Genomic DNA, 24,063 nt, shown 5'->3' with positions numbered 1-24,063 from the left:
TCAATAATAATCCAGTAACTCCTGATAACTGTACCCTGTCTTAACTTGTCACCGCTACTTAAGTCGTCATGCTGTCAATACCCGCCACATTTATTTATGTATTTATACATATGCCTAACTTGCCACATCTGATAACTCATCACTGAGCCATTTTTGTTTGGTATGATGACTTATGAAATTTACTGTATGAAATTTACTGTAATAACAACAATAATTCCTTATAATTATAATCCTTACATCTGAAGCAGAGCCTCTTACTTTGGGAGGACGTCCGAAGCATTTCACATGATTTACTGTAAAGTGCAGTGATGTGTGTTGTGTGGGCGAACTTGCATTTAATAATAATAATAATAATAATTCTTGCATTTGATATAGCGCTTTTCACATCTTCTAGATGTCTCAAAGCACTTCACAGAATAGACTGTAAAGTGAATTGACTGTATATGTGTGGGCGAAACGCGGCAGCCAATTGCGCGCAGCAGTGTCCCACAAACAGTTGTGGATTGAAATTAACAATTTATTATTGTTTTTTTTTGAGGGATTATTATCAGGCGTGTGGAGTAAGGAAACTTGCCCAAGATTTCACCCTGCCGGGAATCGAACTCAGGTCTCTCGTTTGCAAAGTGGGTGCTCTAACCACTGAGATACAGGACTCCACATCTGCCACATAGTGCCTTCCATTTAAAATAAAGATTTTGAAGCACTTTAACGTACACTTGATTAGAAGTGAAAGCCAAAGTTGTCACTTGAGTAAACAAAGCAAAAAAATACTGAGTTGAGCTGACACACATCATATCCTGGAGTCCTGTTGCTTAGTGGTTAGAGCACTCACCTTGCATGTGAGAGGACCTGGGCTCAATTCCTGTGCAGGGCGAAATGTTGGGCAAGTTTCTTTACTCTGTTTACCTAGCAATAAATAGGAAGCTGATTATTAATCGATTGGCGGATCGCTTTTCCGGAGGTCCCATCAAAAAAAAAAAAAATTTTGTCACTCAATCCACGACTGTTTGTGGGACACGGTTGTACGCAATTCACTGCTGGGTTTTGCCTACAAAATATACAGTCAATTCACTTTACAATATATTCTGTGAAGCACTTTGAGAAGTCTCGAAGATGTGATAAGGCGCTATATCAAATGCAAGGATTATTATTTTTGAATTATTATATCCATCTATCCCAGGAACACATTGTCTCTTGAGCCTATTTATCTGCTTCAATTAGCCTGTCTGGTCATTTAATCCACTCGACTGTTATGCTTTGTGCATAAAATATCCCTCTATCTTTGCTATTGCTAACTTTGTAACGGAATTTGTGTCCCTTGTGCTCGAAGCCTTCTTATTTTTACCTGGATCAATCCCTTTCATAATTGTAAAAATTTCTTATTTTTCAACTTCATTGAACTTTCCTGACATTTCAAATCCCTCATGTGAACATTCATCTCGGTATATTCATATACCCAACTCTACCTCTCTGTCTTTACTATCGACTCCATGACCACTGCTGTCCTCACAGACATCAAGTCCTGGATGAGAGAAAACTTCCTCCAGTTGAATGTCAACAACCTCAGGCGCTGACAGCATCACCCTTCATGGATGCACTCTATACCTCATGTAACCAATACGGAACCTCGGCATCCTGTTCGACCCTCACCTGTCCTCATTCCTCACATCCATGCCATGACTCGCTCCGTCTTTCCCCACCTCCGCAATGTTGCCATCACTAACGCATGCAACCAATCTCATAGAGATAAAAAATTAGATGAGTAGCCCATTAATTTGAATTTGAGGGTATTTGGATCAGGAGAGGAATATAAAGCCAGGTTAACCAGTGTATTTTCCACATATTGACTTATCAATCTGCAAGCTCTGGGTGGCCGCTGCTGAACAAGTACTGTGTTGGGCTTTTATCATCAATATAACACTAATTTGGTACATATTATATAGAATACCGCCATCTAGTGAGATAAAAAGTATGACACATCAATTCGATTGACCGTTTGATGAGTGCAACAACAACAACTTGCATTTATACAGCACCCTTCATGCAGGGTAGCATCTCAGAATACTTAATGCAGGAAACAGGAAAAGGTCCAACTCACCTCTTACTTTATATCAGGAAATATTAGAAAGTAACATTATCTACCTACCTTCTCATCACAATAATGAATAATAATACTAATTGAGTTTGTTTCACAAGTACAAGATACGGAACCTCAGCGTCCTGTTCAACCCTCAATTATCCTTCAACTCCCACATCCATGCTATGACCCGCTCCGCCTTCCCCCACCTCTGCAACATTACCCGGCTCCACCACTGTCTGTCACCGTAGACTCCTGAGATCCTCATCCATGCATTCAACACATGCAATGGTGGGCCTTCAACCTCACTGAGTTCCCTCTAGAACTCCATCCCACAGTCCCTCTGCATCACTCCCTCCCTTGCCTCATTCAAGACCCATCTCAAGACCCTCGCTTTCCACCATGCGTTCGGTCACTCTCCTACCTCTACCCTCCCCACCCTCCACCCCTCCTGAGGCTAACAACCAGCTTGGGTACAGATCCCTCACTGTCCGGCTCCTTGGAACGTCCTCCTGACATGAAAGGCACTATACAAATGTAATTTGGTGTTGTTGTTCTATCATATCTTCTCTAAAACCCGTCTCATCCTTTGTGCTGTCAAGCACTTTGGATACTCAGCAGAGACTTTTATTTATGAAACTGGAAAATTAAAAGCTGTTTTTCCTACAGACTGGAACTTTCCATTTAAAACCTGCATTTGAACTGTTTCAAGTTGGAAGCTGGGGAGAGTACTTCTTTTTTGGACAGTAATTTGAGCAACATCTTTGGTGAACCTCTCATTTTAGATTATCGACTGTGAACTTTCTTTGTGAACCTCAGCACAAACCACCCCCCCCCCCCACCCCCACACTGCACAGACCGTCCCTTTAGTCCTGGCCCCAATAATTCAATGGCATGTCAGGGTGAAAACTGGGCAAGTGGCCATTGCACAAGCACAGCATTCTTTCTGAATACCTAATATCAGGAACTCGATGTTCACTACACCCACACTGACAAATATAGATTTAGATTATAATAATCCTTGCATATAGAACCTAATCACAACATCAAGAAATGTGAAACCCAGTTGTTAGTCAATTGGCAAACTGCTTTCCGGGGTATTAATCCCTTTATAAAACTAATAATAATTTGGTCACTCAATCCACGACGGTTTGTGGGACACTACTGTGCACTATTGGCTGCGGTATTTCGACCACAAAATATATAGTCAATTGGACTTTACAGTATATTCGCTTTGAGCTGTCTCAATCAAAATGATAAGTCACTATATCAAATGAATATAATTATTATTATAGAATGAACGACTAATTTTCTTTATCTGGGAGATTGTTGGCCAGGACAGAGGGAGAAACTCTCTTCTCTTTTCCAATAGTGCATAGCATCTTTAAAATCCACCGGATTCTCGTGGACCTTGAGGTGGGGCGGGTGTCTTGGGGCCAGGGATTGAGTGGCGGCCATTATCTGGTTAGCGGGAGCTGCCATTTTGGACTTTCAGATTTTCCCGCCATTCTGCGTGACGTCACTTCTGCCCGCTAGGTTTGAATCACTGGTAGCAGGTGCAGCATTGGCTATAGCCTGGACCAGTGTGTCTCCCTCCCTCCCCCCGTCCATCCGTCCATCCCTCCCTCTCTCCCTCCGGCCATTGGTCTGTCTGTCTCCCTCCCCTGTCCTTCCCCTACAGGCTGCTCATTGTTAACCACAATGAGCGTCCTCCCTGCTCTGCGCCACCTCTAGCCCCCACAGCCTCCTCCAGACTGACAATGTCCCACTAATCCGCCGCCTCTTGTGCACATCTTGGCTGCCGCCCCCGACCCGAGCTGGCCCTCCCTCAAAATGTCCTCCTCCCTGCAAATCTCCCGCTCTGTCCTCTCTCTCCGCCCTCCCCGCCACCTATCTCTGCTTGACCCCCCCCACTGCCTCCCTCTGCTCCAGCCTGGGAATCCTCCGCTGGGGTCATCATGGCACTGGCTGTCCAGCAGCAGCCACACCGACTGCCCCATTCCCCATTACCGCCGCAAGCCACCCTGGACCCAGACCCCAGGGGCTCTCCTCCCTCATCCGCATCCCCATCTTCCCTGCCAACCAATCCACTATCCCCTCCCATCCCACACATCCCCCTACCAACTGTCCACTCCAACTGTCTGCTCCATCTGCAACAAGACCCTGGCCATCAATGATCTCATCCTTGATGAGAATGTTGATATTATGGCCCTCACTGAAATCTGGATCACCCCAGGTGACACCTTCCTCCTCACTGCGGCCACACCACCCGGCTACACTACCACCATGGCCCATGTCCCAACCGACGTGGCGGCGGGGTGGCCCTCATATCCAGGGCGTCACTTGCCCTATTCCCCCTACTCCACCGGCTTATTCCCCTCTTTTGAACTCTTTACCCTCCGCTATCCCTCCCATCTCTCACTAAAAATTCTCCTAATTTACCACCCCCCAAAATCCTCCCCCACCTTCATCTCTGACATCTCCACCCTCCTAGATTGCATCTGCCTCTGCTCCGACTGCCTCATCATCCTAGGTGACTTCAAACTCCACTTCACCCCCTCTTGCTCCACCTCCTCAGACTTGTCCTCTCTCCTCTCCTATCTCAAACTCTCCCTCCACATCAACTCTGTTACCCACACACACATTCACCCACTCGACCTGGTGATCATCCGGGGCCTCAGTGTCTCGGATGCCACCATCACTGACAAGGCTATCTCTGACCACCATTTCATTTCCCTTAACTCCCATATCCCTCTCCCCACTGCCTCCAAACCTACCACCATCTTCTACCGCCCGTGGAAGAAGATTTCCCCACAATCCCTTTCTACTGCCCTGGAGTCCTCTGAACTCCTCCCTCTCTGGCCCACCTCCCGCACCAACCTATCCTCTGCTTTTACTCTCCACAACAGCACCCTCTTCACCACACTCGACGTCCTTGCCCCCCTCACCTCCCGAACTGCCTCCTATTCCCGATCCTCACCCTGGTTCACCAGCCACCTCCGTTCGCTCAAGGGCCAAGTGTGAGTTGCTGAACACACTTGGCTCCAATCCAGCCTAATGGTCCACTGGCACACCTGGCTGGACCTCATCAAAATCTACCACTTGGCTCTCGCCTCGGCCAAATCATCCTTCTATTCCAGGTTAATCCTGGAGGATGAATAGCAACCCCAGGCTCCTTTTCTCCACCACCAACCAGCTCCTCCGCCCTCCCCGCCATGCTTTGTGGGTTCCTTCCTCCGACTCCCACCGCGAGGAAATGCTGGACTTCCTTGAGCCCAAAATCGAGAGAATCCACTCAGTTGCAACTGCTCTCCCAACTTCCACCCCCTCCCTACGCCCACCCACCGCACACTCTGACCACTACCCATCCCTCCTTCCACACCTTTGAACCTGTCACACCTCCTCTGTCATCACCACCATTTCCTCCATGAAGCTCATCACCTGCTACCTGGAGCCTATCCCCACCCCTCTCCTTAAACCCCAGCCTTGCCCCACTATTCGCCAACATCATCAACCTGTCATTTGGCACTGTTCCTACCCCCTCAAAACAGCCATTATCATCCTCACCTTGAAGAAACCTTCTCTTTACCCATCACAGCTATCCAGCTGCTGGCCCATTTCCCACCTCCCTTTTCTGTCTAAGGTCCTTGAGAGAGCTGTCAGCTCCCAGCTTCGCTCGTTTCTCTCCTCCCACTCCCTCCATGAGCCCCTCCAATTGGGTTTCTGCTCTGGTCTGGTCAAGGTCACAAATGACATCCTGACCATGTGTGACCAGGGCTCCCTCTGCCTCCTTGTCCTCCTCCATCTCTCCGCCCCCTTTGATCTGTGGACCATTCAATCCTCCTCCACCGCCTCTCCTCCCACCTCAACCTTCAAGATTCTGTCTGGTTCAGGTTCTACCTTTCACACCGCCTCTTCTTTGTCTCTGCGAACGGCTTCACTTCCAGCCCGCGCACCGTCTTGTGCAGTGTTTCACAGGGCTCTGTCCTCGGTCCCCTCCTCTTCACCCTCTACATGCTCCCACCCTTGGTGACATCATCCGCAGATATGGGGTAAATTTCCACATGTTTGCGGATGACACCCAACTCTATCTCTCTGCCTCCACCCTGAACTCCAGGACTACTGGCGTCCTGACCGACTGCCTGTCCAACATCAAGTCCTGGATGAGGGACAACTTTCTACAACTGAACATCAGCAAGATCAAGGCCCTCCTGATTGGCTCGTGCCAGCGCCTCTGCACCTCGGGCGCTGGCAGCATCAGCCTCCACGGCTGCAAACTCAACCTCACTAAGCCAGTCAGGAACCTGGGTGTCTTGTTTGACTCTGAACTGTCCTTTCTCCCCCACATCCGCGCCATGACCGGCACTGCCTACCACCACCTCCGCAACATTGCCAGACTCCGCCACTGCCTCACCCCTCAGGCTGCCGAAACCCTCACCCACGCATTTGTCACAACAAGACTTAATTATAGAAACTCCCTCCTTATTGGCCTTCCCAACTCTTCCCTTCACAAGCTGCAGATCATCCAAAGCTCTGCAGCTCGTGTACTCTCACACACCAGGCTCCGTGACCCCATCACTCCCACCCTCGCCCGACTCCACTGGCTCCCCATCCCCCAGAGGATCGAATTCAAGATCCTCATCCTCACTTTCAAGGCCATCCATGGCCTTACCCCCTCCTACCTCTCTGACCTGCTGACTCCCTACCAACCTGCTCACTCCCTTCATTCAGTGGGCTCCGGCCTGCTCCATGTCTCCCACCCGACCCGACCTACCATCAGTGGCCGGGCTTTCAGCCTCTCTGCCCCCAAACTCTGGAACCCCATCCCATAGTCCTTTGCCTCGCTTCCTCCCTTGCCTCTTTCAAGGCCGTTCTCAAGACCCTCCTCTTCAATCGTGCCTTCAGTCTCCCTCCTCTCTGCCTTCCCTCACCCCTACCTCACTCCTCTCCATGCTTGGGCCCTGACCCCTGACTGTCCAGCGCCTTGGGACATCCTCCCGACGTGAAAGGCGCTCTATAAATGTAATTTTGTTGTTGTTATTGTTGAGGACAGGCTTGCAGGACCTCAGTTATTTTCTTATGCAAAGGACAGCATCTCTGACAATGCAGTTTACCCCCAGCACTGCTTTGTTGGCAGCCTGGACTATATGGGCTCCAAGACCATACGTGGGGCTTGAACCTACAACCATCTGATTCAGGGGCGAGAGTGCTACCAACTAAGCCAGGCTGACACCTGAATTTGTTAATCATTAAGGCGGACGTCCTCCTGATGTAAAAGGCACTATACAAATGTAATTTGTTATTCCTCCATAAAATGGATTGCAGGATACAATTGATAAGTGATATCTAAATTGTTACCCTCATATGTGCAGTGATCTGCAATCGATCCTTTGTTCTCTTTCTGCTGCTTTCTCGAGCTGAAGAATAAACTGATTGATAGGAGGGTTACACAAAAACACAGTTGAACCCATCATATCAGAAGTGCAACATCTGTCGGTTCTGTCTCCCGGTCTGAATTTCCTTCCCTCATCACTTCATCTGGGATTGTTAACAACATCAAAGACAGAATAACTTGGATTTATGTAGCACCCGTCACGTAGGATAGCATTCCAGAACAATTAACACATACCTTCAGGCCTGTCTCCCGAATTTGGCCTCTCTGCTTTCTCCAAATCTGGCTCAACACCTGAAAGGCAAGGAGTAAGTTGAGTTTTACTGAGTGTGTCAGAGTGGCTCAGTGGTAGGACTCTTGCCTCTGAGTCAGAAGGTTGTCCCACGTCGGGACTTGGAATCACATAGTTGAAGCTGACACTCCAATGCAGAGCTGGGGAGGGGCGCGGTTGCATTTTCGGATGGGCCGACTTCAGATGAGACATTAAACGGAGGTCCCATCAGGTGGATGTTAAAAATTCCATGGCACTATTTGAAAAGAGAAGGGAATTTCTCCCAGTGTCCTAGCCAACAATCTCCCAGATAAAATTAGTCACTTATGCCATGGCTATTTGTGCGATATTGCTATGCACAACTGGCTGCTGTATTTCGCTCACAAAATACACAATCAAAACCTCCGTGCAGTATATTCTGTGAAGTGTTTTGTGACATCTCAATAACATGAAAGGCGCTTTATCAAATGCAAGGATATATTTATTTACTGAGGTTGAGTGTTTCGCTTATTTACATTGCTATACAGGGGACAAAATTTTCAGTACAGTTTTGCTATTAGCCTGTCTCTTCCCTGTTCACTTTGTAGATTGTAGAAATTGTAGGATGCTACTTGGCCCATCAAGCTTACAATGGTGCTGGCTCATCCACTGGAGCGACTGATTATATCAGTAATATTTCTATAAATCACCATTAATATTTTTCATACATAGTAACTTTTGATCCTTTACCTTGGACAATCCCATCTGCTCCTATTGTAATGTCCCCGAAGACAAATTGAATTTTCTCCATAGCTTGGCTTTGGTTTGAAGATCCATGCAGGGCATTCTGTAAGATGTTCCTGGCAAACCTGGCTCGGAGAGACTCCGGTGCTATCTCCTTTGCCACCTCCGGGTCTGTTGGGCCCATTATGTTTCTCCATTCTTCCACTGCATTCTCTTTACTGAGAATCATCATCAATGAAGAACTCCTGGATAGACAGAGGCATAGGATCTTATAGTCAATATTAAAATGTATGTTCCTCTTTTTCACTTTTAGTCTTTGTGTTTGAGTTTTGACATTGAAGATAGCAGGTTAAGCTTGGAGGGGTGTCAGCTGTGCTTTCAGCCACTGCGCCCTGAATCCCTGTCTTCACCACACGTCACACATACATAACACTTTCCAGCAGGGAGTAGTTTAATAAAGATCAGAAGGAGGAATCCTGGATGACATTCTCTCTCTTTCATTGCTGGAAATCACAGAATATTACAGCACAGAAGAAGGCCATTCAGCCCATCGTGCTTGTGCTGACTTTTTGGAAGAAATACCCAATCAATCCCACTCCCCCCCTCTTTCCCCATATCCTTGCAAATTTTTCCTCTTCAAGTGCCTATCCAATTCCCTTTTGAAAGTTGTTATGGAATCTGTTTCCACCACCCTTTCAGGGCGTGGATTCCAGACCTCAACAACTCTGTGTAAAAAAAAATTCTCATCTCCCCTCTGGTTCCTTTCCCAATTATCTTGAATCTATTTTTCCTGGTTACTGACCCACCTGCCAGTGGAAACAGTTTCTCCCTACTATTCTATCAAAACTCCTCATAATTTTGAATACCTCTATTAAATCTCCCCTTAACCTTCTCTGCTCCAAGGAGAACAATCCCAGCTTCTCTAGTATCTCCAGATAACTAAAGTCCCTCATGCCTGGTAAATCTCCTCTGCACCCTCTCCAAGGCCTTGACATCCTTCCTAAAGTGTGGTACCCATAATTAGAGACAATACTCCAGCTGAGACCTAACCAATGACTTATAAAAGTTTAGCAACACTTTCTTGCTTTTGTACTCTATGCCTCTATAATAAAGCCAAGGATCTTATATGCCTTTCTAACAGCTGTATCAACCTGTCTGGTCTTCAAAGACCTGTGTACGTGACGCCCGAGGTCTCTCTGTTCCTGTACCTCCTTTAAAACTGTACCATTTTCTCCTCATTCTTCCTCCCAAAATGAATCACCTCATATTTCTCTATAGTAAACTTCATCTGCTATGTGTCTGTCCATTTGACCAGTCTGTCTATGTCCTCCTGCAGTCTGTGACCATCCTGTCTAGTACGTTCTCAAGTTATGTGCCATCTGCAAACTTTAAAATGTTTAAAATGTAACTCTCTATACTCAAGTCATTTATGTACATCAAAAAGAGCAGTAGACCTAATACCAATCCCTGGGGGACACCACTGAATACTTCCCCCCCCAGTCTCAAAAGAACCATTCACCACTACTCTCTGCTTTCTGTCTTCCAGACAATTTTGTATCCATGTTGCCACTGACCCTTTTATCCCATGGGCTTCAATTTTGCTAACTTGTCTATTATGTGTCAGCTTATCAAATGCCTTCTGAAAGTCCATATGTACTACATCAACTGCACTATTTCGTTAATCCTCTTCATTATGTCATCAAATATCTCAATTAAGTTTGACACGATTTGCTTTTAATAAATCCATATTGACCTTCAATAATTAACTTGTGTTTTTCCAAGTGAAAATTAATTTTGCCCTGGATTATGATCTCTAGAAGTTTATTCACCACCAACATTTCCCCACCACTGGCCTATAGTTACCAGGTTTATCCCTCTTCCCTTTTTTGAACAGGGGAGATGGATGGTTAACTCCCTAACTGCCCTCAGCAATCTAAGATGCATTCCATCCAGACCGGGTGAATTTTCTACTTTGAGCGCGGCTAACCTTTTAAGTACCTCCACTCTATCTATTTTTATCCCATCCAATTTCTCTACCCTCTCTTCCTTTACTGTGACATTAGTGGCATCCACTTTTGTGAACACAGATGCAAAGTACTCATTCAGTACCTCAGCCATGTCCTCTGCCTCCACAACAAGTTTTCATTATGAAAATTATTTCATAATTGGCCCTACCCTTGCTTTGCCAATCCTTTAACTTTAACTTTAACCAAAAAGATTCTGTCTTTGATCCCTCTAGCACAGCATCCCTTTCCTGGGCTGTAATTGCATTTTGATCGATATTGCCACCTCCACTTTTTCCTTACCTATCCCTCCTGAATACATTGTAGCCAGGAATGTTAAGCTCCCATTCCTGCCCTTGTTTGAGCCAGGTCTCTGTTATTGCCACTACATCATAACCCCATGTGGTAGCTTGTGCATGCAGCTCAACAACTTTATTTTTTTGTATTTTTTTAATATATCTGTATTATAGTACTCTGTGAAGCCTGACTGCTGCCTGTGCGCACTACCGAAATAGATTCAACATTTTACCTTTTGAATTTAGTACCTTACCAAAGAATCATAGAATCATAGAATTATACAGCACAGAAGGAGACCATTTGGCCCACTGTGTCTGTTCCGACTTTTGAAAAAAGCTATCCAATTCAATCCCACTCCCCCGCTCTCTCCCCATAGCCCTGCAAACTTGCCTTCCCAAATAATTATTTAGTTCTCTCTTGAAAGCTTTTATGGAATCTGCATCCACCACCCTTTCAGGCAATGCATTCCAGATCTGAACAACTTGCTGTGTGAAAACATTTCTCTTCACTTCCCCTGTTTCTTTTAACAACTATTTTAAATCAGTGCCCTCGGGTTACCGACCAACCCGCCAGTGGAAATAGTTTCTCCTTCTCCACCCTATCGAAACCTCTCATAATTTTGAAAAATTCTACTAAGTTTCCTTTTAACCTTCTCTGCTCCAAAGAGAATAATCCTAAGCTTCTCTAGCTTTTCCTGATAACTGAAGTCCCTTATTCCTGGTACCATCTTGGTAAATCTCCTTTGCACCCTCTCCGATGCTTTCACATCCTTCCTAAGGTTTGGGGCCCAGAACTGAACACAGTCTCTGGCTGAGGCCTAACCAGTGTTTTATAAAGGTTCATCATAACTTCCTGATTTTTGTATTCTATGCTCCTACCTATGCGTCATGAAGCGCTCTGCCTTCCCCCACCTCCGAAACGTCTGAAATGGCCGTGTTGGCACCTGGGCCAGTCGAGGCCACAGATCCCACGCTGACTCCGCACACTGGATCTGCAGATCATCCAGAACTCTGCAGCCCGTGTCCTCTCCCGCACCAGGTTCCGCAACACTATCACCCTTATCCTTGCCCAACTCCACTGGCTTCCCATCACACAGAGGATACAGTTCAAGACCCTCATCTTCAAAGCCCTCCATGGTCTTGCTCCCCCCTACCTCTGCGACCTCCTAACACCCTACCATCCCGCTCACTCACTCCGCTCAGCGGGCACCAGCCTGCTTCACGTCCCCCGCTTTGCTCGCCCCACTATTGGCGAGCGGGCCTTCTGCCACACTGCCCACACCCTCTGGAACTCCATCCCGCAGTCTCTCCACCTCACCCCCTCCCTTGCCACCTTCAAGACCCATCTCAAGACCCTCCTCTTCAACCGTGCTTTTGATCTCCCTGCTTCCCCCTCTGTCCTCCATCCTCCCTGACCCCAGCCCCTAGCTCCGGTCCGTAAATATGTCTGTCCAGCGCCTTGGGATTTCCTCCGCATGTGAACGGTGCTTTACAAATGTAATTTTGTTGTTGTTATAAAGCCCAGTATCCCATATGCTTTTTTAACATCTTTATCTACCTGTCTTTCCACCTTCAAAGATTTGCTTATACGAACCCTCAGTTTTCTCTGTTCCTTCACCCCCTTTAAGATTGTACCATTTAGCTTCTATTGTCTCTCCTCATTCTTTTTCCCAAAAATGCATCACTTCGCATTTCTCCACATTAAACTTCATCTGCCACGTTTTACCAGTCTGTCTATGTCCATTTGCAGTCTGCTACTATCCTTCTCAGTGTTTACTACTTTTTCTAGCTTAGTATCATCTGCAAACTTGGAAATTGTACTCCCTATACCCAAGTCCAGGTCATTTATATAGATTAAAAAGAGCTGTGGTCCCAATACCAACCCTCTGATACTGTGGGATTGACTGCATCCTCTTCTTTTAAGAAGACAGATGCAAAGGGAACTTGGAACTTTTGAACTCATGGCCTCCTGCGGTGGGGTTGCCTGTAGCGAAGACCGAGGCCTACAAGCGAGGAGCTCACCTGGAGTTGGGCTTCGAGGCCTACAGGTGAGGCGCTACCTGGAACTCTTGGGCTCATGGCATCTGTCTGGAGGGCTTTTTTGGAGTCGGGATTGAGGACAACACCAGCGAAGACCGAAGAGCCCCCAATGACAACCAGATCCAGTGTGCGGAATCAGCGTGGGATCTGTGGCCTCGACTAGCCCAGGTGCCAACACGGTCATTTCAGATCATCATATTATCAGGCGGCTGCTGCATGACGTTGCTTCCTTCCACCACATTCAAAACCCTGAGCCTGGACTCACAATGACGATAACAATCTCCACGCCAGTGGGCTGACCACACCTCGCTGACTACCTCCCCACCACACCCCCCCTCTCTTAGTCTCAGCGCCACACCAACCTGCTGCCACACCAACCGGAGTTGCCTCTCCCAAAAATGCTTCCCACACTCCAATACTCCCGTTCAACCCTTTTCTCTCACAGCCCATCCCGCCTCCTATCTCTGCTCGACCATCCTACAGCTTCCCTCTGCTCCAGCCTGCGAATCCTTGGTTGTGCTTCACTCCTTCCTCTCCCACCACGCCCTTCACAAAATACTCCAATCAGGTTGCTGTACAGCACAGAAACAGCTTTTTTCAAATGACCTTTTGTCCATCTGTGACCAGGGCTCCCTCTGCCTCCTCATCTTCCTTGACCTCTCCGCTGCATTCAATAGTATTGACCACTCTCTCCTCCTCGACCACCTCTCCTCTTACCTCAACCTTCATGGTTCTGTCCTTGAATGGTTCAGATCCTATGTCTCACACCGTCTCCACTTTATCTCCATAAACGGCTTCTCCTCTAGCCCCCCACCGTCTCACGCGGCATGCCTCAGGGCTCTGTCCTTGGTCCTCTCATCTTCAATATCTATATGCCCCCTCTTGGTGACATCATCGGCAGACATGGGGTCAACTTCCACATGTATGTGGATGATACCCAACTCTTTTTGCCTCCACCCTCAACTCCAGGACCACTGCTGTCCTGACAGAATGTATGTCAGACATCAAGTCCTGAATGAGACCTAACTTTCTGTAGCTTAATCGAGGCCCCCCTGATTGGTTCCCGTCAGCACCTCCACACATCAGGCACTGACAGCATCACCATCCAAAGATGCACACTCCACTTCAATGAGCCAGTCCGGAATCTTTGGAATCTTTTGGAATCTTGTTTCACTTTCAACTGTCTTTTCTACCCCACATCCAAGCTATGACCCACTCTGCGTTCCCCCACTTCAGCAAGATCACCCAACTCCGCCACTGTCTCACACCGCAGGCCGCTGAGACCTTCATACATGCACTCACAAAATATAGGATTGACGAGCAAACTCCCTACTTGTTGGCCTCCCTACTCCCTCCATAGGTTGCAGATCATCCAGAACTCTGTAGTCCATATCCTTTCCCGTACCAGGCTCCACAATGTTAGAATTTACACTTTTTGTATAATGTTAGAATCATAATAGATGTTGCGAACGGGTTAACTTTTAAGATAAGTGTGTTCTGGGCAGCTGGACTGAAACTCATGAGTTTCCCAGGATCACGTGAGTGTCTCAAGGACAAGATGTGTACTACTGTCCTGCACGTACACGAGATAACGGACCGTCTCAAGGACGGTGTGTTTGTGTGTGTGAGGCACGTACACCCCATGAGATGTTCACGTGAACCCAGCATGATTTCGACCAGGTGATCTAATGTCTGCACCATGATTGGATGAACATTGTTACAAGAGTTCCGATAACTTTGTGTACGGTGCCATCCCGGGTCGCGGAGACAAGGATACGGGAGATGGAGCCATCCCGGGTCGCGGAGACAAGGATACGGGAGATGGAGCCATCCCGGGTCGAGGAGACAAGGATACGGGAGATGGAGCTATCCCGGGACACGGAGACAAGGAAATGGGAGATGGAGCCATCCCGGGTCGCGGAGACAAGGATACGGGAGATGGAGCCATCCCGGGTCGCGGAGACAAGGATACGGGAAATGGGGCCATCACGGGTCGCGGAGACAAGGATACGGGTGATGGAGCCATCCCGGGTCGTGGAGACAAGGATACGGGAGAAGGAGCCATCCCGGGTCGCGGAGACAAGGATACGGGAGATGGAGCCATCCCGGGTCGCGGAGACAAGGATATGGGAGATGGAGCTATCCCGGGTCACGGAGACAAGGAAACGGGAGATGGAGCCATCCCGGGTCGCGGAGACAAGGATACGGGAGATGGAGCCATCCCAGGTCGCGGAGACAAGGATACGGGAGATGGAGCTATCCCGGGTCGCGGAGACAAGGATACGGGAAATGGGGCCATCACGGGTCGCGGAGACAAGGATACGGGAGAAGGAGCCATCCCGGGTCACGGAGACAAGGATACGGGAAATGGGGCCATCCCGGGTCGCGGAGACAAGGATACGGGAGATGGGGCCATCCCGGGTCGCGGAGACAAGGATACGGGAGATGGGGCCATCCCGGGTCACGGAGACAAGGATACGGGAGATTGGGCTATCCCGGGCTGCGGAGACAAGGATACGGGAGAAGGAGCCATCCCGGGTCACAGAGACAAGGATACGGGAAATGGGGCCATCCCGGGTCGCGGAGACAAGGGTACGGGAGATGGGGCCATCCCGGGTCGCGGAGACAAGGATACGGGAGATGGGGCCATCCCGGGCTGCGGAGACAACAACAACAACAACAACAACAACAACAACAAGATTCCATTTATAAAGCGCCTTTCACGTCAGGAGGACGTCCCAAGGCGCTGCACAGTTGGGTCATGACCCGAGCAGGGGGGAAATGGTCAGGGTGAGGGCAGGGAAGGGAGGGAGCGGGGTGGGGGGAAATGGTCAGGGTGAGGGGAGGGAAGGGAGGGAGCAAGGAGGGGGGAAATGGTCAGGGTGAGGGGAGGGAAGGGAGGGAGCGAGGAGGGGGAAGAGAGTCGAGAGGGGAGCTGAAGGCACGGTCAAAGAGAAAGGTTTTGAGACCGGCCTTGAAGGAGGAAAGGGAGGAAGCGGCGAAGGCACTGGGGAATGGAGTTCCAGAGCCTGGGGGCTGAGAGGCTGAAGGCCCGACCACCGATGGTAGGGCGGTTGGGGCGGGGGACGTGGAGCAGACCAGAGCCAGAGGAACGGAGGGTACGGGCAGGTAGGTAGGGGGATAGTAGGTTGGAGAGGTAGGAGGGAGCAAGGCCGTGAATGGCCTTGTAGGTGAGGATGAGGATCTTGAAATCAATCCTCTGGGGGATGGGGAGCCAGTGGAGGCGAGCGAGGGTGGGAGTGATGTGGTCCCGAAGCCTGGTGCGGGACAGTACACGAGCTGCAGAGTTCTGAATGACCTGCAGCTTGTGGAGGGAGGTGCCGGGAAGGCCGGCGAGGAGAGAGTTCCCATAGTCCAGCCTTGAGGTGACAAAGGCGTGGACCAGGGTTTCAGCAGCGTGAGGGGTGAGGTAATGCCGTAGTCTGGCGATGTTCCGGAGGTGATGGAAGGCGGTGCCAGTTGTGGTGCGGATGTGAGGGAGAAAGGACAGCTCAGGGTCGAACAAAACGCCGAGGTTCCTGACTGGCTTTGAGAGGTGGAGAGTGCAGCCTTGGATGCTGATGGTGTCAGCGCCTGAGGTGCGGAGGCGCTGACGTGAGCCAATCAGGAGGGCCTCGGTTTTTCGCACGTTGAGCTGAAGAAAGTTGTCTCTCGTCCAGGACTCGATGTCGGACAGGCAGCTGTCAGGACATCGGTGGTCGTGGAGTTGAGAGTAGAGGAGGAAAGGTAGAGTTGGGTGTCATCCGCATACATGTGGAAGTTAACTCCATGTCTGCGGATGATGTCACCAAGGGGGAGCATATAGAGGGTGAAGAGGAGGGGACCAAGGACAGAGCCCTGAGGGACACCACATGAGACAGTACGGGGGGTGGAGGAGAAGCCATTCGTCGAGACAAAGTGAAGACGGTGAGAAAGGTACGACCTAAACCATTCAAGGACAGTGCCTTGAAGGTTGAGGTGGGAGGACAAGCGGTGGAGTAGGATAGCGTGGTCGACCGTATCGAATGCTGCCGATAGGTCGAGGAGGACGAGGAGACAGAGGGAGCCCTGGTCACAGATGGTCAGGATATCATTGGTGACCTTGACCAGGGCAGTTTCTGTGCTATGGGCAGCACGGAAACCTGACTGAAGGGGTTCGAAAAGAGAATGGGTGGAAAGGAAAGAGCGCAGTTGGGAGGCGACAACTCTTTCCAAGACCTTGGAGAGAAAGGGGAGGTTGGAGATGGGCCGGTAGCTTGATAGCTGCGACGCATCAAGGGAGGGTTTTTTCAGGGTGGGCGTGATGATGGCAGTTTTTAATGGAATGGGGACAGAGCCAGAGGAGAGGGACAGGTTGATGATGTCAGTGATATGTGGGGCAAGAAAGTGGAGCTGGGAGATAAGGAGTGGAGTGGGGATGGGGTCAAGGGAGCAGGTGGTTGGTTTTAGGGATAGGATGAGTTCAGTGACAGAGGGTGGGGAAACGGGTACGAAGGTGTGTAGGGGAGGATGGGTAGGAGTCGGAGTGTGGGAGGGAAGGGGTGGGTGGTGGGTGGAAGTTGGAGGGGAAGTGACCGCGGAGCGGATTCCCTTGATCTTGGATTCAAGGAAATCCAGCATCTCCTCGCAGTGAAGGTTGGAGGAGATGACCTGCGCGGGGTGGCGGGGGGGACGGAGGAGTCGGGTTGTGGTGGAAAACAGTAGCCTGGGGTTGTTCTTCGCCTCCAGGATTATCCTGGAGTAGAAGGACGACTTGGCCGAGGCTAGAGTGGAGCGGTAAATTTTGAGGAGGTCCAGCCAGATTTGTCGGTGGACCGTTAGGCCAGATTTGACACAGGTGCGTTCAGCAGCCCGCACCTGGCTTTTCAGTGAGCGGAGGTGGGTGGTGTACCAGGGGGAGGAGCGGGAGTAGGAGACAGTGCGGGAAGTGATGGGGGCAAGAGTATCGAGTGTGGAGGAGAGGGTATTGTGGAGGAGGGAGAGAGGAGAAGAGGGGTCGGTGAGGGTTGAAGGCCAGAGGGAGAGGAGTTCAGAGGACTCCAAGGCATCGGTTAGGGATTGTGGGGGTAACTTCTTCCAAGGGCGGTAGAAGATGGTGGTGGGTCTGGTGGAGGTGGGGAGGGGGGTGGAGGAGGTGAAGGAGATGAAGTAGTGGTCAGAGATGGCCTTGTCGGTAATAGTGACATCCGAGACACTGAGGCCCCGGGTGATCACCAAATCGAGTGGGTGGCCGTGACTGTGAGTGGGGGAGTTTATGTGTAAGGAGAGGTTGAGTGAAGAGAGCAGGGAAGAGAAGTCTGTGGAGATGGAGCAGGAGGGTGTGAAGTGATGGAGATGTGTGAAGGGTACGGAGATGGAAGACTGAGAGCTAGAAACGCTAAGACTGAGGATATCAGATGGAAGATTGAAAGCTGTAAGCAAGAAGACTGAAAGCATGAAGAATCAAGCTTGTGTGCTGTAAAGACACAGTGTTGAACTCTTGAACTCGAGATATCTATAGTGGTGTTATTCTGTTATAAGATCTGTTGACTGTACCGGCCTTTGGTCTGACCCTCGGGATATTGGGGAATAACGAACGAATAATAATAAAACAGTCTGATATCTGGTTAGAGAAATTAGCGTTATTTCCTTACAGATTTGGCTGATTTTATTTTCTAACAAAAACCCTATCGTCCCTATCCTCACTTGACTCCACCGGCTTCCCAACAGAGGATACAATTCAAGATCCTCATCCTCACTTTCAAAGCCTTTCATATCCTTGCTCACCCCTACATCTGCAACCTCCTAACCGCCTACCAACCACCCCACTCCCTCCGCTCAGTGGACTCCAGCCTGGTTAATGTCCCCCACCTCGCCCACCCCACTGGCTTACGGGGCCTTTGGCCAATTTGCGCCGACCATCTGGAACTCCGTTCCACACTTCCTCCACCTCGCCCCCTTCCTTGCCCCCTTCAAGACCTATCTCAAGACCCTCCTCTTCGGCCATGTCTTAGGTCACCCTGCTTCTCCCCCTGCCCTCCTCGCTCCCCGATCCCGACCCCCAGCTTGGATCCGAAACACTGATTGTCCAGCATCTTGGGACATCCTTCCGATGTGAAAGGCATTATATAAATGTAATTTTGGTGAGATTTTGGTGTTGTTATTTGTCATGCTTTTTGCATTTACTCCAATTGTCTGCTTTGCATTTCTCCCCTGTCTGATCTGTCGTTTTTCTGGACTACTCTTTATTCTGAACTTAATGGTCTCTTCCAGTCCTCTATGCTCCTTGTTTCTCCTCTCTGATGTTCCATCCTGGTTCCCCAGCAAAATTAGCTTAAATCTTCCCCCACAGCACTAGTCAACCTCCTTGTGAGGACATTGGTCCCAGCCCTGTTTAGGTGCAGTCCGTCCACCTTGTACATGTCCCACCTACCCCAGAAGTGGTCCCAATGCTCCAGAAATCTGAAGCCCTCCCTCCTATACCATTTCTCCAACCACACATTAACCTGCTTTATCTTGTTGTTCCTATATGCAATAGCATGTGTCAGTGGGAGTAATTCAGAGATTACCACCTTTGAGGGCCCTCTCTTTAGTCTCCTCCCTAACTCCTGAATCTCTGCCTATGTGACCTCAACCCTTTTCTTTCCTAAGTCATTGGTTCTAACATGGACCACGATTCCTCGCTGTTCCCCTTCTCCCCCACAGAATGGTCTGCAACAGTTCCGTGACATCCTCCACCCTGGCACAAAGGAGGGAACAGAAGCTCACATCTGTGGTTGCAGAAACGCCTGTCCATCCCCCTCTTGAATGCCCAATGACAATAGCATTGCTGCACTTCCCTGTGGCCCCCTGTGGAGTTGTTTGCCCCACTGTGACGTGGATTTGCCCTCCTCCGAGGTGTCACCACCCTCACTGGTATTCAGCACAGAAAACTGGTTTGTGAGTGCCACACTCCTGGAGGACATGTGCACTGCCTTTCTCTTCTTCCTATATATGCACTGTAGTGACACCAGCCTCTCCTCAAACTCAGAAACCCTGAGCTCGAGCAGCTGGAGGCACTTTCGGCTCACGTAATTGTCGAGTACAAGCAAAGTTTCCTGGAGTTCCCACATGGCACACAATGTGCAAGCAAGAGGTCTCAGCTGTTCTGCCATATTCCCAGAAGTTGTTTTTATTTTTTTATATATATATAAGCACCTCTTTCCCCACTGCACAGAATCCCCACTCTCATCAAATTCCTTCACTAAGTGTCACTCTGTTCCCACTTCACTCCGTTCACAACTCACTCTGTTGGTTCTTTGCTTCTATTTCAATATTTCAGCTTGGATGATACTTACTGATGATATCTGTCCTTAATGAACCCAGCTTTCTTATTATTGAGAAACTATGTGAACAATCAAGGCCCACAGCAAAAGCCTCACCTAAGTGAGGCTAAAATGAGGAAAAGATATATCAAGATGTGATTTAATGATAAGAAGCGTGTTTCAAAAAATTTGCAGTGTAGGAGTTAGTGAAAATTGATGGAGTAAGACATTTATGATTTTGAGGTTCTGGGAAGAAAGCAGAAGTCAATGTTAGTTGAAGCCAGAATTAACTCATGACTGCACTTTGTTTAGTAGAACGAAAGTGAAATGAAGTGAGATGAAGAGCACTTACTGAGACATGTAGTCAACCAGCGGATCAAAGAATGGCTTGCCTCTATGCTCCTTGTAAAACTCTTCTGCCATCTCCCTGCTTAGTGCCTTCTCATCCATCTGGGATATAACAAAGCCTCCTTCTTGGATTGTGCGTACAATCTCATCTGCCAAAATCCAAACGCAGTGGATTTACCGAATACACTGAACAGCTATAATAAAACTGGGTTGAATTGGTTTAACGTGGGGTCAATCTCAATCATGGTATGAAAAATCGCTCCCAACAACAACAACAACAGATTACATTTATAAAGTACCTTTCACGTTGTCTTGACGTCCAATCGCATTGGACCGTCAAGGCTTTGCACCTGAGCTGTGGGTTGGAATCAAGATGGGGCGGAGGGCAAGAGGGGATGACAGTGGGTGGATCCCAGTCTAATATGAAATAAGGGTGGTTATTAAATGAAAGGAAAATGATTAAACTGACTCACTGTGTGTGAATGCATGGTGGGGAGAATTCTATTTAGATCCTGAGGTTAATTCACATTGTTGGTGTAATCTAAATTTGTACAATTGTTCTTTCCTACTTCTTTCTTCTTACTGGGCCAAAGTTTTCTTAATAAAAGATAAACATAATTGGACAAAACTGAATTTATAACCTTTCAAACATGTTAAACCAGCTGTGTTCAATCACGTTCTCTGGAGGATTGGATCATCGATGTGAGTGTTTCTCCGCTTACCTCTGTGCTCCTCCAGAGCTTCAGGTTTGATCACTGCCAGCGTGTGTTCCATTGGGAAGAAGAACTTCAGTTCCTTCTCTGCTTCTTCTGATGAGATACTGCCATGCAACTGGTTTATTGATGAAGTTTCAACTGCAAATTGTGCTCGGATACTAGACAGTTGGAATCACAGGAAGAACAGTACCATATTATCCTCACTGTGTGATATTTTGTACATCTAGCTCACTCATCAGTACAAACGGTCTATTTCAAACATTTTGGAGGAGTTAATGCAATGTCCTTTTATCTGTATTTTTTGGAAGTTTATTATACTCATAGGGTAATTAGTGACTGGTTGCCAGGAAGGATGGTTGAGGTCAGGAACACTGGGCTTTGTTTAAAAAGAAGCTTGATGCTGCGATGAGGGCAAAATAAGTGAATGTTCTGGAGGGGAGAGATCGGATGGACCAGCGGGCCTTCTTCATCTGAACTGATCTTGTGGATCTTGTAATCTTAGGTTGACTACCAGTGTAATTGATAAAATGGCAGGTCACTGCTGATATTTCTTACTGTTTCCAGCCCTGACATATAAAGGCTACTGTAGCCCAATCCCCTTGTTGAATAGTTGTTGAAAAGAGGTTTGACTGTAGTCACAATGTTAGTAGATACTAAATGTATCAAGGACATTTTCTTTGTTTAAATGGCTCCACATAGTAACAAAAGGAAACCCTTATTCTTGTCACAGAAAATAAAAGGATTTACTGCTGTTTGCTTTAAGAATATAGCTCTTGATGTGTGTGTTATTTCACAGAAGGAATATTGTCCCTTCACTTCTCAAGGGACAGCCATGCAGGGGATGGCTTCCAGGCACCTCATCTAACTGGTCCATTTCCAGTGACCCAAGACATTGAGTATTGGCCAACTATTTAACACTGTGTTAATCATGTTTAATGCCTAATCAATTGGCATCCATATGTAGATTTTCTAATAATAATAATCCTTGCATTTGGGATTATGCCTTATCATTTCAGAAAGATGTCTCAAAGTGCTTCACAGGATGCACTGTAAAGTGAACTGACTGTATATTTGTAGGCAAATGCGGTTGCAAAATTGTGCACAGTAACATCCCACAAACAGCCACAAAATAAGTGATCAATTTTATTTGGGGGATTATTGCCTAGGACACCGGGAGAAAGAAACTCCCTTCTCTTTTCGAATAGCATCATGGGATCTTTAACATCCACCTGAACAGGTAAATAAGATCTCTGTTTAACATCTCATCTGAAGGATAGCACCTTCGACAATGCAACACCAACACCCACCCAGCACTGCATTGGAGTGGCAACTTAGTCTTTGTAACTTCAAGTTTCAATGTGGGACTTCAATCCACAACCTTCTGACTCAGAGGCAAGAGCACTACCGCTGAGCCAGGCTGACACACAATGGATCACTGGAAAGCAATCTGGAGCAGGAATCTTCCTGGGTTTTAGTCCCAAGGGATATTGAGGCCTATTCTAGCACCTGGATGAGATCAGTTAAGCTATCAATTGAACCTGTTACTTTCTGGATCAGTACATCTTGGTTAGACATTAGGGATTGCTTTACCAGCTGAATCACCTGAATCAGAGTTAGTACTGTTGGTTCTTATCAGGTAAATGGATAGTGTTTCCCAATACTGTGCATACACACCTAGGGGACTTGTGTAACATGTGAAGGAATTTTTCTGTAAAAAGCAGTGAAAAACTTTCATGTATTTGAAGGAACAGACCTCTCAGGGGCTTCCTCTTTTGCCCTGCTTAAATCCTTTGGTCCTAGAAGATTCCTCCAATGTTCAACTGCATCTTCACTGGCAAGAGCCAGGGCTAACACAGGTCCACTGGAATAAAACAAATGAGGAATTAAGATGTACTCAAACCTGTTTTGTTAAAGATTGGTACCCTAAAGTCATCACAGAGGAGAAAAATTAAAGGATTGAACTATGAGCAATGACTAGGTGTGGGTCTCTTTCATCTCAAATTGAACCCCAGAAGGGTTTCTATAAAAATATGCAATGAAAATTAATAGAATAGAGAAAGTAAATCTTACAATACTTTCAGATATGACAGGATAGTTGCACAAGAGGGCACAGTTTAAGAGTTGTGAAGGGCAGGTTTAGAACCAACACCTGGAGGTATTTCTTTACACTGTGTAATTAACAATTTACAATAATGGTACCAAAGAGGAGGGCCTAAAATTATGTAGAGAGACAAGAGAGCCTGGGAAATGTTGTTGTTATGGTCTGGAATGCAGTGCCTGAAAGGGTGATGGAAGCAGTCTCGATAATAGCTTTCAAAAGGGAATTAGATAGGTATTTAAAAAGGAAAAAATTGCAGGGCTATGAGATAAGAATGGGTGAGTGGGACTACTTGGTAGGTGTTTCAAAGAGCCGGCACAGGTACGATAGGTCGAATAGCCTCCTTCTGTGCTGTCAAATTCTACGATTCTATGATTCTATGAACAGCTGAAATGGGCGGCCCAGGCAGCCTGAATTATTCAATGTACTACATCCAAATTCCATTTTTAGAGATTTTTCAGACCCAGGAATTTCCTGAGGGAGATAAATGATGTACTGAAACTGCAATGACTAATGCATTGCTACCTGGTCATGTTTTGAAGGAGTGCTGGGAAGTAGTCTTGCTCTGTGTGCTCTTTGTAAAACTCACAAACTTGTTGCTCTGTCAGCATAACCTCCTTCTTCATGGCTACTGTAAAGCCAGCCTCAGCAATCTTTTGCAGGACCTTGTCTATGGGTACAATGAGTTAATTTTCAAAGTTCAGGCTTGACCATTCAGAATACACAGCAACCAGGGATAATTATAAAATGGGTTAGTCGGGTGTCTGACACATGTGGAAATGCATCACCATGCATAACAGTATCCAAATCAAACAG

At 47.8% G+C, this 24,063-nt stretch overlaps 1 protein-coding gene across 1 annotated transcript in view; it reads right to left on the bottom strand.

Moving 5' to 3' along the window:
• nme9 (NME/NM23 family member 9) overlaps positions 1 to 24,063 on the bottom strand; it is a 53,930-nt gene that overhangs the window by 8,946 nt on the left and 20,921 nt on the right. Inside the window, exons 12-17 of the mRNA XM_007907679.2 lie at positions 23,773 to 23,917; positions 22,903 to 23,010; positions 21,156 to 21,307; positions 20,438 to 20,582; positions 8,470 to 8,708; positions 7,707 to 7,763 (exon numbers count right to left, since the gene is read on the bottom strand). Of these exons, the coding sequence (XP_007905870.1) occupies positions 7,707 to 7,763; positions 8,470 to 8,708; positions 20,438 to 20,582; positions 21,156 to 21,307; positions 22,903 to 23,010; positions 23,773 to 23,917 (846 nt within the window). The remainder of the gene's footprint in view (positions 1 to 7,706; positions 7,764 to 8,469; positions 8,709 to 20,437; positions 20,583 to 21,155; positions 21,308 to 22,902; positions 23,011 to 23,772; positions 23,918 to 24,063) is intronic.

The sequence above is a fragment of the Callorhinchus milii genome, unplaced genomic scaffold (genome assembly GCF_018977255.1).
Source record: "Callorhinchus milii isolate IMCB2004 unplaced genomic scaffold, IMCB_Cmil_1.0 Scaffold6, whole genome shotgun sequence".
Classification (NCBI taxonomy): Eukaryota; Metazoa; Chordata; class Chondrichthyes; order Chimaeriformes; family Callorhinchidae; genus Callorhinchus; species Callorhinchus milii.
The sequence above is the reverse complement of the archived record's forward strand: the minus strand, read 5'-3'. Positions and strand labels throughout refer to the sequence as shown.